Source organism: Heteronotia binoei, chromosome 21 (genome assembly GCF_032191835.1).
Source record: "Heteronotia binoei isolate CCM8104 ecotype False Entrance Well chromosome 21, APGP_CSIRO_Hbin_v1, whole genome shotgun sequence".
In the NCBI taxonomy this organism is placed as follows: Eukaryota; Metazoa; Chordata; class Lepidosauria; order Squamata; family Gekkonidae; genus Heteronotia; species Heteronotia binoei.
Window position 1 is genome coordinate 103,296,212 of NC_083243.1, and position 16,369 is coordinate 103,312,580.

The 16,369-nt window shown below is 46.8% G+C and overlaps 1 protein-coding gene across 1 annotated transcript; it reads right to left on the reverse strand.

Annotated features, from left to right (window-relative positions):
- Positions 1-6,471: 6,471 nt before the first annotated feature.
- Positions 6,472-9,807, reverse strand: LOC132588860 (uncharacterized protein K02A2.6-like; the record flags this gene model as incomplete). The annotated part of the gene is made up of 4 exons (XM_060261322.1): positions 6,472-7,084; positions 7,244-7,683; positions 7,813-8,925; positions 9,478-9,807. Coding segments are annotated over 4 exons (2,496 nt in total), but the record flags the coding sequence as incomplete, so codon positions are not given.
- Positions 9,808-16,369: the final 6,562 nt, after the last annotated feature.

Genomic DNA, 16,369 nt, shown 5'->3' on the forward strand with positions numbered 1-16,369 from the left:
GAAAATGCTATTTGACAGTGATCCTATAATGATCGTAGTTCCTCAGCAGTTTTTTTTATAGAAAAAGCCCAGCAGGAACTCATTTGCATATTAGGTAATACCCCCTGACATGAAGCCAGCCAGAACTGAGTTCCTATGTGTTCCTGCTCACCAAAGCCCTGTTAACCATAACTGATGGTAGTAATTCCAGAAAACCTATCTCAGGATTAGTATGTTGGCGCAGCAAACATACTGAACTTTTTCTGAACTGCTTGTTAAATGCACAGTAACTTTCTTACTTACTAGTTATACTAGTTGATTGATCTCTGGGCCTTAAAAACATTTGGACCTTGTGTCCTGATAGACCAAGTAATTCCAGATTTGGGAGGGAGAGGGCATACAGTGAAGTCCTGGATCATCATGGATAGGCAGACGAGGGTACATGCCGAGGTAGAAATGTTGAAGGGGGGGGGGATGTTTTTGGCTGCATCCAGTTGCACTGGCAAGGCAATAGCACTGGATTGTTTCTGTTCCACTCCTTCCCAGTCATTCTTTGTTAAATGGATTAAGTGTTATGTTGACCTGGCTGCTACAATGCAAATTCCTAGAGACTTGAGCATTAACAACACAGGCTAACCCTGGCTACTCCCTTCTCCCTTTCCATTTAGCAAAAATACAGCTGTGACCACCACCTGGTGGTCTTGTTTTGTATAGTATTTCTCCAGCTGTTTGTGTTGATCCTGGGCTACCAGTTTGAAAATGGAACCCACTCCTTGTCCTTGCATCCACATGTGTGTAAAAAAGTCAGAATAAATAATGAATAATTTTCTAAACTGGTGAGCCCACACTAGGGTGAGATGCTGTTTTCAAAAGAGAGGGAGAAATATATCAACAAACACTCTATCCTATCAATGATAAATAAATGGCATATTTGTGGCTGTGATCAGAACCTGCAAGAATCTGGGCACCCCCAGTTAGTGTGGACAAGTTATATGAAATCTGGCACATTAAAGTTAAGTGTGATCTTTCTGTATGAGAATTCTTTGTATACTCTTGATAATGTGTTTCTTTGAGTCACTCATCAGTAATGCTCAATGAGCTCAGAAGATATCATATCTAATGTTTGAAGAGATTTATTGAGATAGTATGTACACTGAAATAATATAGTCTAGAAGTATTCAAAATCAGTTGCCTAGTAATCTTGAGTGGCTAACTTTTTTACTTCAAGCCCCCAGAATCTAGGATTGCCAGGTCTGACTCAAGAAATATCTGGGGACTTTGGGGGTGGAGCCAGCAGACTTTGGGGGGTGGAGCCAGGAACAAGGGCATGACAAACACGAGTGAACTCTGAAGGGAGTTCTGGGCATCACATTTAAAGGGACCACACAGTCAAATGAAGAAAATGTAGACATGCAAAATGGGCAACATGGTATTAGATGAACCAGTGACTCAATATAAGATCAGTCCTTTTATCCCAAGAGAGGATGACAAAAGCAGGGTCAAGCCTGTAATCTGTTTGTAGAGCTATGACCTGGAACCAATGAAATAAGGGTCATAAAGTGAAGTACATGATGCTTTTCTTACAACATTCAGGGCTGGTTCACACATTTTAACTCTTAAAAAGAAAGTGATATGAAAGGATGTCCAGTCACTGTACAGTGTGCATCAGTGGGGAGGTTCTTTATGCATGCATGCGAGAGTTTGCAGAGCTGTTGGAAGTACTGGAGTTTTCAGATTTTCAGAGTTGCCAATCATCAGGTGGGGCCTGGAGATTTCCCAGAATTACAACTGATCTCCTGACTACAGAAATCAGTTCCTATGAAGAAAACGGCTGCTTTGGAAAGTGGACTCTATAGTATTATACCTCACTGAGGTTCCTTCCCTCCCCTCTCCTCTCCAAACCCTTCCTTTCCCAAGTGCCACTTGTGACTCTGGTAACTGTCCTGGATTGTAGTAACTATGTCTGTAGGATTCAAACTGAATTACATGACGTCTACTGGGAGTTGGATAACATCTAGATTAAAAAGCTAGTTCTGACAAATTATTTCTAGATCAGAAAAAAATACAATTATTCCTATTTCTAGAAGTAAGTCTGGAACACAAAGGGAAGAAGAAGGGCGGAAAAGTGAATGAATGAAGACATAGCAACTGCAACCTCCAGGAAAATAAATAAGACAGTCCAGAATGACCCCCCTTTAAAAATTCAGATTTGCAACAAAGGACTGAAAGTCTTGCTCCAAGACTCAACTGTTTTGGAATGAAACAACATGCATACTTTCCCCCCAACTACTTTGAACTCAAGGCAGCAAAGGTCTAGCAGAGATACTACTTCTATTTCCCTCTCCAGGGAAAAAAGAGGGAATGTTTGAATTTGGACAATAATTTGTGTGAAAGGACAAGAAATAATTCAGAAGTGGATGTGAGCTTAAAGGAAGAGTAATGATATTACTAAGTGTACCCTGGCTCCAAAGTCGGAGAAATAACAGGGCTTGATCAATGATAAGTTGTGTAGAAGGAGATGGGAGATGATGAAGAACCAGAAGAAGGATCTTGTGGGGAATAATGATATTTTGCACCCATGGCCACATCTCCCTTTCCAGCAGGTGTGTTTGTGATGATTGATGAGCCCTCTGGTTTAGGCAGTCAGCAATAATTTAGAGTGGTCGGCCATGCACAAGCGATTCTCATTGCTTCAGACAGCTTCATTACAGCCAGCCCATCCTTCACTTACTGCAGACCTTCTTCCATCACAGAGAAGATAAGTGGGAAAATAACCACCAGGCACTGTATGTTTGTAATATTATCATCTCCATGGTTTCCTGGCCTGCTTTTGTCCACAGATACTTCAGCCTTCTCCTTAAGTGATGTGAAAAGCGTTCAGAAAATACCACTCTTAATTTCAATTGGAAGCAGCCTGCTTCAGATCAGATACAGCATCAAAAGGGAAGTTTCCTTTGGTTTGTCCCTTGGGTGGGCCATGGGCATAGAAAGCTATTTTTTTCTGATTTTATGTCAGTTTATTTAATGAGGAGTTTTTGATTATAGGACTTTCTCACTGTGAGTAGGTAGAGTCTTAATCCCATCAACTGAGATGAGGAAGGAGAACTTTGATTTTAACTTCTCCATCTATTTTTTGTGTTGCTACCAGCAGTTGATATGATTAGTAAAATGTATTTAATTGTAGCTTTAATTTTTGGTGTTCTGTAAACTAGACTTAATCTGAATCTTGTGTCAGTGGTTATATTCATAGAATCATAGAGTTGGAAGGTACCTCTGGGGTCATCTAGTCCACCTCCCTGCATAATACAGGGAATTCACAAATACCTCCCCCCCATGCCCACAGTGACAACTGCTCCATGCCCAGAAGATGGCAAAAAACATCCAAATTGGCCTGGAGAAAAATTGCTGCCTGACCCAAGGTGGTGATCAGCATTTCAGTGGACATGTATAAAAGTACCATGAGAACTAAGCACTGATGCAACCCTTCCTGCCCTCCTTCTCATGATCTGTCTAAGTTCACAGAATCAGCATTGTTGTCAGATGGCCAGATAGCCTCTGTTTAAAGATCTCCAAAGAATGAGAGCCAACCACCTCCCAAGGAAGCCTGTTCCATTGAGGAACTATTCTAACTGTCAGGAAGTGCTTCCTAATGTTTAGTCAAAAACTCTTTTAATTTCCAAGTTTAAATTTTTTATTAGTTTTCCAAAGAGTAAAGGGAACAAGGAAAAGGGGAAATAGAAAAATAGATATAATCATCCATAATATAGTTTACCCTGTATAGAAATACTTCCTTAAATTCATACCTTATCAAGTATTGTTATCACTTTATGCTATATCAACATACTCTTAGTAAAATATTTTAATGATTGTAAGCCTATGGCTAAGTTATCCACTTAGCTTTAGATTTCAAATTTATATGCCATTATACTATAGATTACAGGAGAAGGGGGCAAAAATTCACACCAGAGAATCTTAAGTATCTAACCACACATATAGCTTCACTCAAAGTTTTCTTGCTTCGTCCTTAGATTTCCCGGCAAGTAACTGGGATAACAGCCATTTCCAGTATTTTCTCCGTCAAGTCCGATCTCGTGGGAATTTCTTGGAGTTTCCATTTCTGTGCCAAAAGAATTCTAGCTGCTGTATTAATATGTGCCAATAAATGTCTCATCTCTTTCATATAGTCATCAGGATATATGTTCAATAAAAAATAATTCTGGTTTAAATTGAATCTGAGTCTTCAGGATTTTTTGTAATAACTCATGCACCATCTTCCAGTAGTCTTTCACCACCTCTTTTAATTTCAGCCTGTTTGTTCTGGAAAACAACTCCACACCATCCTCTATATGACAGCCCTTCAAGTACTGGAAGATGGTTATTGTATCACCTCTCAGTCATCTCCTCTCCAGGCTAAACAAACATGTTGTGGTTTTCTGTATCTTCTGTATCATTGTTGAGAGTGGGAATCAGATACTGCATTGAGAGTATGGTTGGCCATTATCGAAGAAGAGGATTCAGAATGCAATCCAAAGCAGGTCTACTCAGAATCCTATTCAAGGTTATTCAATGGGACAGCTAGATCACTCTTTATGGTGTTAGGAAAAGATAAAAAACATAACACTAATTTTATATGAACACCACTGGTTACTAAAATTACCAGTTTGCCCTCAAGCGATATTCAAGATATTATCAAAGCAAAATTCAAACAATGACTAGTGATGCTGCAAGATTGACATGAAAATAGATTATTAGATCAGGACAACATATGGAAAAGATGGAAACAATACACTGAAGAACTGTACAGAAGAGATGAAAGGATGACAGATTCCTTCAAAGAAAAGTCTTTTGATGAACAACCTGAAGTTTTAGAAAGGGAAGTGAAAACTGAACTCAAAGCAATTAGGAGAAAGAAATCACTATGAGTAGATGAGATACCAATACTGTAGTTTAAAACTATAGAAATGGAGTCCATCCATTAACAAGAATATGTCAACAGATACGTAGAACAATGGTCCACAGACTGGAACAGCTCAATATACATTCTAGTCCTGAAAAAGGTGCTATCAAAGATTGCAGCTAGGGATGGGCATGAACCAAATAATGAAGCAAAATTCATCGTGCCCTACTTGTGGTTCATGAACTGAAGCTTGTAATTGGTCTTTCATCACAAACTTTTAAAGCTGTTCGTGGATAGAAAAGAAAGCATTCCCTCAAAACCCCTGCTTTCTGTTCTCTTCTTGCTGCTCAGCTGTTTTACGCTGTATTGTGCAGTCCCATATGCAGTGCCTCCCTGCCACTTAGCTGCTTTTTGGACTGTCTTTAAAGTTTAAAGGGACTGCCCAAGACAGCCTGAAATAGCTGAGTGGCAGGGAGTGGGCTGTTCCCTGTCAATCAGCTGTTTTTTTGGATTTCTACAAACCCCATTTAAAGGACTGTGGTGCCTGGGGCCATGAACTAGTTTGGTTCGTGAACAAACCTCCCAGTTTGGCTCATGGTTTAGTTCATGATTCTGCCAAAAACCAGAACAGCATTTTTCCTGTTTGCGTTCATGTAACGTACTCGAAGCGGAGACGAGAGTAGGGCAACATGGTTTATTAGGAGCACGTTACAAGAGAGCGAACACGCGGGCCGGGTCCCGCTTATGTACAATCCCGGGTACAGCCTACTGGGTTGGTCGGGCCAATCCAGCCCCGTTGAACTTCCCGCCACAGCTGGAGATAGGCGGGGACAGGCTCCCGGCGCTGGGGCTCCTGGGACTGCCCAGTTGCCCCCCCCGTCGGGTCGCATGACATTTCTTGATACACTACACCCCTCCCCCCCTGGTTAATGTACAAAGTCCTGTAAGTATGCGGGGGGCCGGCGCTCCCGAGTGGACCGTCTGGGGGGTCCCGGTGGTGGCGGTGCGGCCGCCGAGGATGGTGCCTCGGTAGGTCCTGGAGTGGACGGGGGCGGCCCGTCCGGTTCAGCGGATCCCTCGGGCTCGGTCGGTTCCGGTACCTCCGGCGCCCGCATCACGGATGTTGGGATCGCGTCCTCTAGGCGGTCTCCGTTAGGCTCCTCGCTGGATATAGCCTCGTCCGTGTCTGTGGGGGCCTCCGGAAGGGTGCGGCACCTCAACTGGTCAATGTGCCGCCGTAGTACCTGGCCCCCCTCCGTTGATATGTCGTAGTGGCGGGACCCGGTTACCCTCAGTACCCGCCCCGCCACCCAATCGGGGCCCCTTGCATAGTTTCGGGCGAAAACTGGGTCGCCCGCGAAGAAGCCCCGGGCGGCGTCTCGGACTTCGGGGCTCCCGCGGGTGTCTGAAGCTCGGTCGGGATGCAGCCGGTCCAGCCGGGTTATGAGTTTGCGTCCCATGAGGAGCTCAGCCGGGCTGACTCCTGTGACCGGGTTAGGGGTGATCCGATTATCGAAGAGGAACGCGGCCAGCCTGTGGTCCCAGTCCCCCTGTACAATTCGGCTGAGGGCCTCCTTTGTTGTGCGGACCATCCGCTCCGCCTGGCCGTTGGTGGCCGGATGGAAGGGAGCCGACCTTATGTGCCTGATCAGATATCTTTGCAGGAACGCCTGGAAGTCGGCTGAGGTGAAGGCGGCCCCGTTATCAGAGACTATGGTGTCCGGGATGCCATGTGTGCATAGGACCCTGCGCAGAGCTCTGATCGCGGCTGTGGATGAGGTGGACCCTACGGGGATGACCTCCAGCCATTTGGTGTAGGAGTCCACCATTATGATGAAGGTTTGCCCCTGGAATGGGCCCGCAAAGTCGATATGGAGTCTCGACCATGGTTTCCGGGTGGACTCCCACCTAGTGACGGGGGCGCTGGGCGGCTCGGGCCGTGATTCCTGGCAGGTCTGGCACCCGCGGACCCAGCCCTCGATCTCCCCGTCCATTCCCGGCCACCAGACGTAGCTCCTGGCTAGAGCCTTCATTCGCACTATGCCGGGATGCGTCTCGTGTAGGGATTCTAGAACACGCTTTTGGAGCGGGGGTGGAATCACTACCCTACTGCCCCAAAGTATGCAGCCCTTGTGTGCGGCTAATTCCTCCCTCCTCGCCTTGTAAGGCTTGAATTCTTCCCCCATGTTTCCCTCTGGCCACCCCCTCACCACCCAGTCGAGCACCCGTGCCAGTGTCTTGTGTTTCTGGGTGGCCTTGGCCACCTCCGTTGCGTGGAGGGGCGGCTCTGGGAGGCTCTCTATCATCATGACCTGGTGTGCGGGTGCGGGGTCCGGACCCGTCTCCGGAAGCGGCAAACGGCTAAGCGCATCCGCGTGTCCCATAGCCTTGCCGGCCCTATGAACCAGTGTGTACGTGTATGAGTTGAGGAATTGGTTCCACCTCAACACGCGCTGTGAGAGTATTTGGGGGGTTTGTCGGTCTGGGGCCAGTAGACCTAAGAGGGGCTTGTGGTCCGTGGCAATGGTGAACCTTCTCCCATATAGATATTCATGGAACTTTCGGACCCCTGCCACGATTGCCAGGGCCTCTTTATCTATCTGCGCGTAGTTGCGCTCGGCTGAAGTGAGCGTGCGGGAGTAATATGCGACCGGTACCTCCCTCCCGTCCGGAAGCTGGTGCCCCAGGACTGCTCCCACCCCATACGGCGACGCATCGCAGGCCAGGATGACGGGGAGGGCCTCGTCAAAATGGTGGAGCACCGCATTGGACACCAGGACGTCCTTGACCGCCTGAAACGCCGCGGCCTGTCGTTTGCCCCAAACCCAAGGGGCTTTTTTGTCCAGCAGCCGGTGAAGGGGCTCCGCCAGGGCTGCCTTGTGGGGGAGGAAGGAGTGGTAAAAGTTGAGCACCCCCAAGAAGCTTTGGAGCTCCGCTTTACAAGTGGGAGCCGGGGCTTGCACGATGGCTCGGGTCTTTTCTTCCGTGGGGTGGATTCCTGCTGCGTCAACGGCGAACCCCAGAAACTCCACCCGTGGAACCCCCAGCAAGCATTTCTCTCTCTTGACCTTGAGCCCTGCTGCCTGGAACCGGCGGAGCACCTCTCGAAGGCGGTTGCCGAATTCATCGGGGTCCGGGGCGGCGACTAAAACGTCGTCGAAAAACGGCTGGACCCCTGGGATCCCTTTAAGGAGAGCGTCCATTAGGCTCTGGAAAATCCCCGGAGCGACGCTAACCCCAAACTGAAGCCTCTTTACCCGGAAAGCCCCCCTGTGGGTCACGATCGTTTGGGCCTCCGCCGTCTTATTGTCTACTGGGAGCTGCTGGTAGGCCTGGGCCAGGTCTAGCTTCCCAAATATCCTAGCCCCCGCTAGGGCGGCCAGGACATGGCTCACCACCGGCACTGGGTAGGGGTTGTCCTGTAGTGCCTTGTTTATGGTGCATTTATAATCGGCACAGATCCGCACCTCCCCGTTTGGCTTGATGGGGGTAACGATGGGGGTTTCCCAGGTGGCGTAGTCCACCGGCTCGAGGACGCCTTGTGCCGTGAGGCGGTCTAACTCTGCCTCAATCTTAGGTTTCAAGGCGAACGGAACCCTCCTGGCCTTGAGCCGAATCGGTCTGACCGTGGGGTCTAGGGGCAGGGAGATGGGCGGCCCCCGGTAGCTCCCTAGGGACCCATCGAATACCTCGGGGAATTCCTTGCAAATCTCCCCGAACCCCCGGGGCGTTATGGTCTGGCCCACCCCCTCCACGCGGATTCCCAAGGGTTTGAACCAGGCCAGACCTAGCAGGGTGGCCAGCTGGCGCTTAACCACCAGGATGTCCAGCGGGCCGTGGAAGGACCCCCGCTCGACTTGTACCCGCGCCCACCCCGCAATTTGCACCGGGTTCTTCTGGAAGTCCCGGAGTATGAAGTCTGCCGGCCGAAGTTGCAGCCGCTGGCGGGGACACAGTTCTCTTAGGGTTTCTTCCGCAATAAGGGAAATGGAGGACCCTGAGTCCACCTCCATTTGGCAGGGGTTCCCCTCTATAAGGACCGCCACTTTGATTTTATCGGGGGAATCGTGGGGCAAGTTCAGTACCTGTAGGGACGTAGAGTCTACCGCGTGGGACTCCGCGGACTCGTGGTACGTGGTCGGCTTCCTGCGGTTGGGCTTGGCTCGGCAAGCCCTGGCAATGTGGCCGGTCTTTCCGCAGCTCCTGCAGTCCCAGGTCCGGTATTGGCAGTCTCTCCGCTCGTGGGGGCCGCCGCAGCTGGCGCACTTGGTGGCCGGGGCTCTCTCCGACGCTGGTGGTCGGTCGGTCGCTCGGGGGCGTTGGGTCGCTCTGTTGGGTGGCCCGGCTGGGCGGCGTAGCTGATGGGCTTCCTCCTCCTCGGGGCCGTCGTGGTCCAGCTCTCCGTGGTGGGCAGCTTCCATCTTGGCCCGGGGAAACGTTCGTGCGGTTCGTTCCCATGCCACCGCTTCGCTGAAGGCGGCCTGGAGAGTAAGCTCTTCTTTGGCGAAGAGCTTCTGCTGGAGCCTCTCGTCGCAGAGGCCCCACGTGAATCTGTCCGCCAGGGCTTCCTCCAGTTGGGGGAGGTTGCAGTTCCCGGCGAGTTTGCGGAGGGCCGCCAGGTAGTCCGCGGCGGACTCGCCCGCGATCTGGTCCCGTTTGTGGAACAGGAACCTGCGAGCCACCCGCGAAGGCTGTGGTGAGAAGTGTCCCGTGAGGAGTCGGATGATCTCGTCGTAGGATTTCTCTGCCAGACGGGCGGGTGCCGAGAGACCCTTGGCGATCTCGAACGTGGCAGGCCCGCAGACGCTCATGAGAACGTCCCTCTTTGCTCCGGCGTCAGTGATCTTGTTGGCCCGGAGGTAGAACTCGACCCGCTCCGCGTAGGACTCCCATCCCTCTGGATTGGTTGGGTCGAAGGGCTCGAGGTAGCCGGTGATTCCGCCTTGGTTGGCCATGATGGCGGCGGCAGTCGCTTGTTGCCCAGATCTCCGTCGTAGCCGCTGAGGCTAGGATCCCATCCTCGTCGCCAGTGTAACGTACTCGAAGCGGAGACGAGAGTAGGGCAACATGGTTTATTAGGAGCACGTTACAAGAGAGCGAACACGCGGGCCGGGTCCCGCTTATGTACAATCCCGGGTACAGCCTACTGGGTTGGTCGGGCCAATCCAGCCCCGTTGAACTTCCCGCCACAGCTGGAGATAGGCGGGGACAGGCTCCCGGCGCTGGGGCTCCTGGGACTGCCCAGTTGCCCCCCCCGTCGGGTCGCATGACATTTCTTGATACACTACAGTTCATTCCTAATTGCAACAACTATCACATTAATTTCCCATTCAAACCAAGTGATGTTCAAAATTTTACAACAAAGAATGCTATATACTGAACAAGAAATGCCAGATCATATTTCAAATATACAACGGATACTGAAGCATACCAAAAAATTTCAGCAGAAAATCTGTTTGTGTTTTATACATTACAGCAAAGCTTTGTGGTTTATGAAAAGCTATTGATAATTTAAAAAGGAATGGGTGTGCCACAAATCCTGATTGTTTTGATGCACAACTTGTTTCCAATTGGTAAAGGTGCCAGACAAGGGTGTATATTATCTCCCTATCTTTCAATCTATATGTAGAACATTTAATAAGGAAAGCTCAATTAGACTTAAATGAAGGTGGAATGAAAACTGGTGGAAGGAACATTAATAATTTGAGATATGCAGATTGTACCATATTACTGCAGAAAATAGTGAAGACTTGAAATTACTGCTGATGAAAGTTAATATGAAAATGCCAAAACAGGACTACAGCTGAACATCAAGAAGACAAAAGTAATGACTACTGAGGCATTACACAATTTTAGGGCTGAAAAGGAAGCAATTGAAATTCTTAAAAGACTTTCTATTCCTTGGATCCATTATAAACCAAAATGTAGAATGCACTCATGAAATCAGGAGATTGAAACTGGGAATGGCAGCCATGAAGGAACTAGAAAAGATCTTTAAATATGAGAGAATATCTCTGAAGACTAAGATAATGCATATTATGGTATTTCCTATTAATATATATGAGTATTCAAGATGAAGAATGAAGAAAACTGACAAGAATAAAATTTATTTATTTGAAATGTGGTGCTGGAGGAGAGTTTTCCAGATACCATGGAACACCCAAGACAAATAAATGGCTTCTAGATCAAATCAAGCATGAAGTTTCCCTAAAAGCTAAAATGACAAAACTGAGACTATCATACTTCAGTCATATTATGAGAGGATCAGAGGATCTGGAAAAGATAATGCTAGAAAAAGTTGAAAGCAGTAGGAGGAAGACTCAACATAAGATGGATCAACTCAATAAAAGAGGCCATGGACTTCAGTTCGCAAACCTGAGCAAGGCTGTTAATGACAGGATATTTTGGAGGCCATTAATTCATAGGGTTTCTCTAAGTCATATAACACATAAGTCATATGGCACATAACACACATTTTCTTACCATGAAAGCTATTGATGGTCTTGCTCCAAATAATTTTGCCACATGCATCTTGTTGCTATTTAATATCTAGCACAGATAATCTCGATGATTCTATTCATCTCTCATCCCACTGCAGAGAGGGCATTCTCAATGGTGACTCCCAGATTATGGAACTAGTTGCTTGCTGAATTTTGCCAGATTTAGGCTGGGTACAGATGGGCAGTTTGGGGCAGTAGCCTCCTGTTCTGGAAGTAAGCCAGCAGAGGAGAAAGTATCTCCAAGGCGGTCAGATGGCATGTGCCCTGTTGTTGGGAAAGGGAAGGGCTGCACATGCTGGGGAGGAGTGGTCAGACCGCTTATGCACATGACAGATGCTTCCAAGGCACTTCCTGGCCATTCACAAAAGTATAATAGTAAATCACTCTCTGTTAACACTATTGAAGAGGCTGGAAAAGCCTCCCCCACCCTCCAGTTAAGTGCAGGAGTTAATATTTAAAAAGACAGTACTTGGTTTCTAAGTAAAGAAATAATTTAAAAAAATAAAAATGGATCAGAACAAGATAATTTCTATTTAATGTCAATGATTTAAATGACCCAAGCAAGAGATGGAAAATCTTTTATAACCTACATTTTGAAAAAGAAAATATAATCTTTGTACAAGAAACATACATTAAGACCTTGCAGATTAAACTATTAGAACAATATGAACTGGGAACACTGTAGGTAGGAGCAAATTCACAGAAATCAAAGGTGTAGCTATTTACATCAAGGACTCTAGTGTAACAATGGCTGATATCTTTTCCTGATAACCATGCCAGTTATCTTCTCTGAAAACCATTTCCAGGTATCTTAAAACAACAACCTATTACCTTTGTAAATATCTTTGCACCAAACAATAACCAGAAGTCCTTTTTGAAGTACTCCAAGAGGATTTCATATCTTTCACTGCAGATAAAATGATCTTTGCTGGATACTTTAATAGCATAATGAATAAAGAAATAGATATACCCATGAAGAGGTCAAGTGTTATCACATTTTTGCATGTGTGCAAAGTGCTGTCAAGTTGCTACCAACTCATGGGGACCCTATGAGATAATGTTCTCCAAAATGTCTTATCATCATTAGCTTTTCTCAGGTCTTGCAAGCTGAGGGCAGTGGCTTCTAGGGCTGCCAAGCTCCCAAGGTTCTCCTGCTCCAGAGGTCTCAAACCTGCTGGCCCACATTGGGCTGGCAGGGGGACTCCCTCCAAATATTGCTGGCACAATGACGTCACTCGCAAGTAATGTCATTGCGCCAGTTACATCGCGTGCCGGCTGCTCTAGGAGCTTTTGGGAAACTATGGTTTTCCCAGATGCTCTAGCAATTTGAACAATTCCCTCCCAAATTGAAAGAGCATCCAGGAAAACCATAGAGTTTTCCCGGGAGCTCCTAGAGTGGCCAGCGCATGACATCACTGGTGTGATGTCATCACAATTGCGAGTGATGTCATCACACCATGTTCACTATGAGCAAGCAAAAAAAGTCTCCCGCCAGAAGCAGCAGGGGACTTGGCAAACCTAGTGATTTCTTTTATTGAGGCAATTAATCTCATGGTGAGTTTTCCTCTTTTCCTGCTGCCTTCAACTTTTCCTACTATTATTGTCTTTTCCAGTGACACTTGTCTTCTCATAATGTGACCAAAGTAAAACAGCAAAAGGCCACTTTAAGAAAAGACAAGCTGTGCTTGCCAGGAGAGGGAGTAGTTGGTCAGAAGGTGGCTCCGAACTCTGCAATCATCAGAGCAACTCTGGTTGCTCAAGAGGGCAGCAACATGCTCCAGTCCACTTCTCATCTGATCTTCCCACTCTGGTGTGTTGCTGTTAGTCTCATTAGGGCAGCAGAGGCAGTTTTCCCTTGCACATTTTCCCCCATGCATTCCTGAGGAATACAGCTTCTGGCGTAAATTAAAAAAAACAAAAACAAAACAAAAAACAGAGAGAGGTTTAAAAGAATGAGGTGCACCAGATGCTGGTATTAATCTATGGGCTTCTTAAAGGACTTTCCCCCTCACCTTTATTTTACCATATACCTTTTTGGGTGCTTGGTGACAACTTCATGCAGACATCAGAGCTGTTACTGAACCTCTTGGGTATGTTGCGCCAGCAGTCATTTCCTTTGAAGTTTTTTCCATATGAAGATTAGGCCCTATTTTTGGGAGACCATCTTTGGCTACTGCTTGGATAAAAATGAGGGGAGGGAATATGTTGACCCCTTTTAATCATATTCAGAGCTGGAAACTAAGGATAAAGGTGATAAAGGAGTACAAATGAATAAAAAAGAATTGTCTTAATGTACCTGTGCCAACTGGCTTGCTGCATATAACATATACATGGTAGTGGTGGTCCGGAGGCAGCCGGGTGGGGCCCCAGCTTTGGAATAAATATTTGGATATTATTCATAGATGGTATGCTGAATATGCAGGTTCACATTACTTCATTATGATGCACTCTTTCTAATGCATGCAGTGCTAAACTGGTAAGAGACAAGGAGAACTGGCATTTTTTGTATTAGTGCTTAGATCCTAGCTGAGCTGCCTGTTGTCTGTGAGGTATTCCATCAGGGGTCACCTCATTTCAAAGGTTTCCCTGAACAGCGCCAGCCCATGGGCACGTGGTGCTCCAGGCAGGCTCCCTGGCTGCAGCCCCACCCCACGGCCACCCTCCTTCCGTTCACAGTGCTGCAAAGCAGAGCAACACTCCACCACTCCCCCCCCCACCAAGGCTGATCTTTACCCCCTCACCTCCCTTCACGGTGCTGCTTTACAGCACCACACTCTGTTGTCCATCCCTCCAAGCTGATCCTTACCCTCCTGCTGCCACTGCCCCCTGCCACCAAGCTGAGGCTGGTCCTTACCAGCTTCAATATGGCTGGTGTGGTTTCTAATCCTTTGAAGGGCCCGCAGGGGGAGAGTTTGCTCCCCCTCCATCCCAAAACCAGAAGTGAGGGGGAGCGAAGTCTCCTCTTGCAGGCCCTTCAAAGGATTAGAAGCCGTGCCAGCTACGTTGAAGCTTATAAGGACCAGCCTTGGCGGCGGTGGGGGGGGGGGGCGGCAGTGGCATAGCACAGCGCTGGCATGCAGTGCGAGTGAGTGAGGGCGGCAGCGGGGGGGGAGGAAAGAGGGAGACAGGCAAACTAGGCTTTTACCATGGGCACTGGGAGGAGGGAAGCCCAATTTTGTGCCCCCACCTCCTGGCTCCCTAGGCAACTGCCTAGTTTGCCTAGTGGGCGAGCCGGCCCTGTCCCTGAATAATCTCTGACAGCAGTATTACCTGGACCACCTGTCCCAGTTGGGATGGGAAGTTATTGAGGGACAAGACTGGCCAAAAAGGGTACAAAGGATCTTTTAACCTGTATATACCAAGGTCAATTTCAAGAGGAAAACTACCAAGTAACAGAGACCAATTTAAAATTAATGGTTGTTTTATTTAAGAGATATTGGTTAAATACACACATACAGAAGAGAGCAATCTAATATCACATTCAATCAAGACTATAGGAAAAGAGGTGAGTTTTTTTTAAGGATTATAGATTTTATAGGGTTATAATTATAGATTGTTTTAGGGTTATAGTTACCATCAGAAATATGGGAATTGTTGGAGTTGGGTCAACCATGGCCAGTGCACTGGGCCCAATAATCCAAACAGAAGGTTGGAGGTGAAACCCAGGTACCCATGAGAATCACAATGAGTTAGAGTGGGGTAGTATGTTTTATACCAGGAGTGTCAGACTCATTACATTTTATGATATACATGTCCTGGCCTGACAAGGTCTCATTTATGTCAGATCTGGCCCTTATTTGTTATAAGGGCCAGATCTGACATAATTGAGATTTTGTCAGGCCAGGACATGTATATCATAACATATAATGCCAGGTAGCAAAGATAGGATTGCCAAATCCAATTCAAGAAATATCTGGGGATTTTGGACTTCTGGGGTTGGAAAATGCCGAGCTGAACTGCTTCTCAGAAAGGGAGCAGGATGGAACTTCTGTTTGGGGTAGTGGGAGGCAATCTAATGCCTACTGCCTACTTTTATCAGTCAGGGATCAGTCCAAGATATGCACAGGAAACTTTGAGGAGATTTACCTTGGCTAAAAGGGAGTCCCGGGGGGGGGGGGGCTCTTTTGAGGCTTTGAGGGGTCTCCGGAGATGACTTGCATTTTCATCATCTGCAGAAGTTTCCAGAGTCATTTATTTGACATAAGCTCGACAGGATCCTAATCTTCTTTGATACTGCTAAACATCTAAAGCTATACAAGACTGGTGTTGATCTGGATAACTACAGAAAAGGTTCAAATCACTATCTTTCATTCTGGGACTAATTAAAGTTAAACAAAATAAAATCAGAAGGTGGGAAATTGAAATCTAGAAAGCTTGGAAGAAGAAGGGGAGAAGGGGCGAAATTTAGACTTTGTAAATTTAAAGGACAGTGCTAAAAAGTGGAAAGGAATTTATTGTTTTGTTTACTTGCAGTTTTGGAGAAAAAAGCCCCATCGTCCTAGATTTGCAGCTCCCACAGCCAACACAGGAAATACGTCAAGTATCGTGAGATCTCTCTACCAGCGAAAAAGGGATTTGGTGGTAAGCAAAGCAGGAAGTATCGGGTGGAAAAGGGAAATCACTGAAGCAGCCAGCCTACTCTAGGAATATAATATCATAGAAAAACATTGGCAGCCATTGCTAGGAGGCTAAAATTTAAATAATTTTTTTAAAGTGTTCAGGACATTAAAAATTGGTGGAGCCGACAGAGGTGACAATTATAAGGTAAATATGATTGGACATTACTGTTAATAACCATTTTAGAAGCCTCTAGAGGAAAAAGGAAAAAAAATTTAAAGTGAGGCAGAAAGTTGCGACTGCCATTTTGGAAAAAATAAAAACTTTAAAAATTAATATCTGAGCCCAGGAGGCTCTGAGGACAGAGAAATTAGGCTTATTGAAAAGAGCAAGCCTCACTCTTTTAAATCTGATAGTTGAAATTTAATTTGGTGAG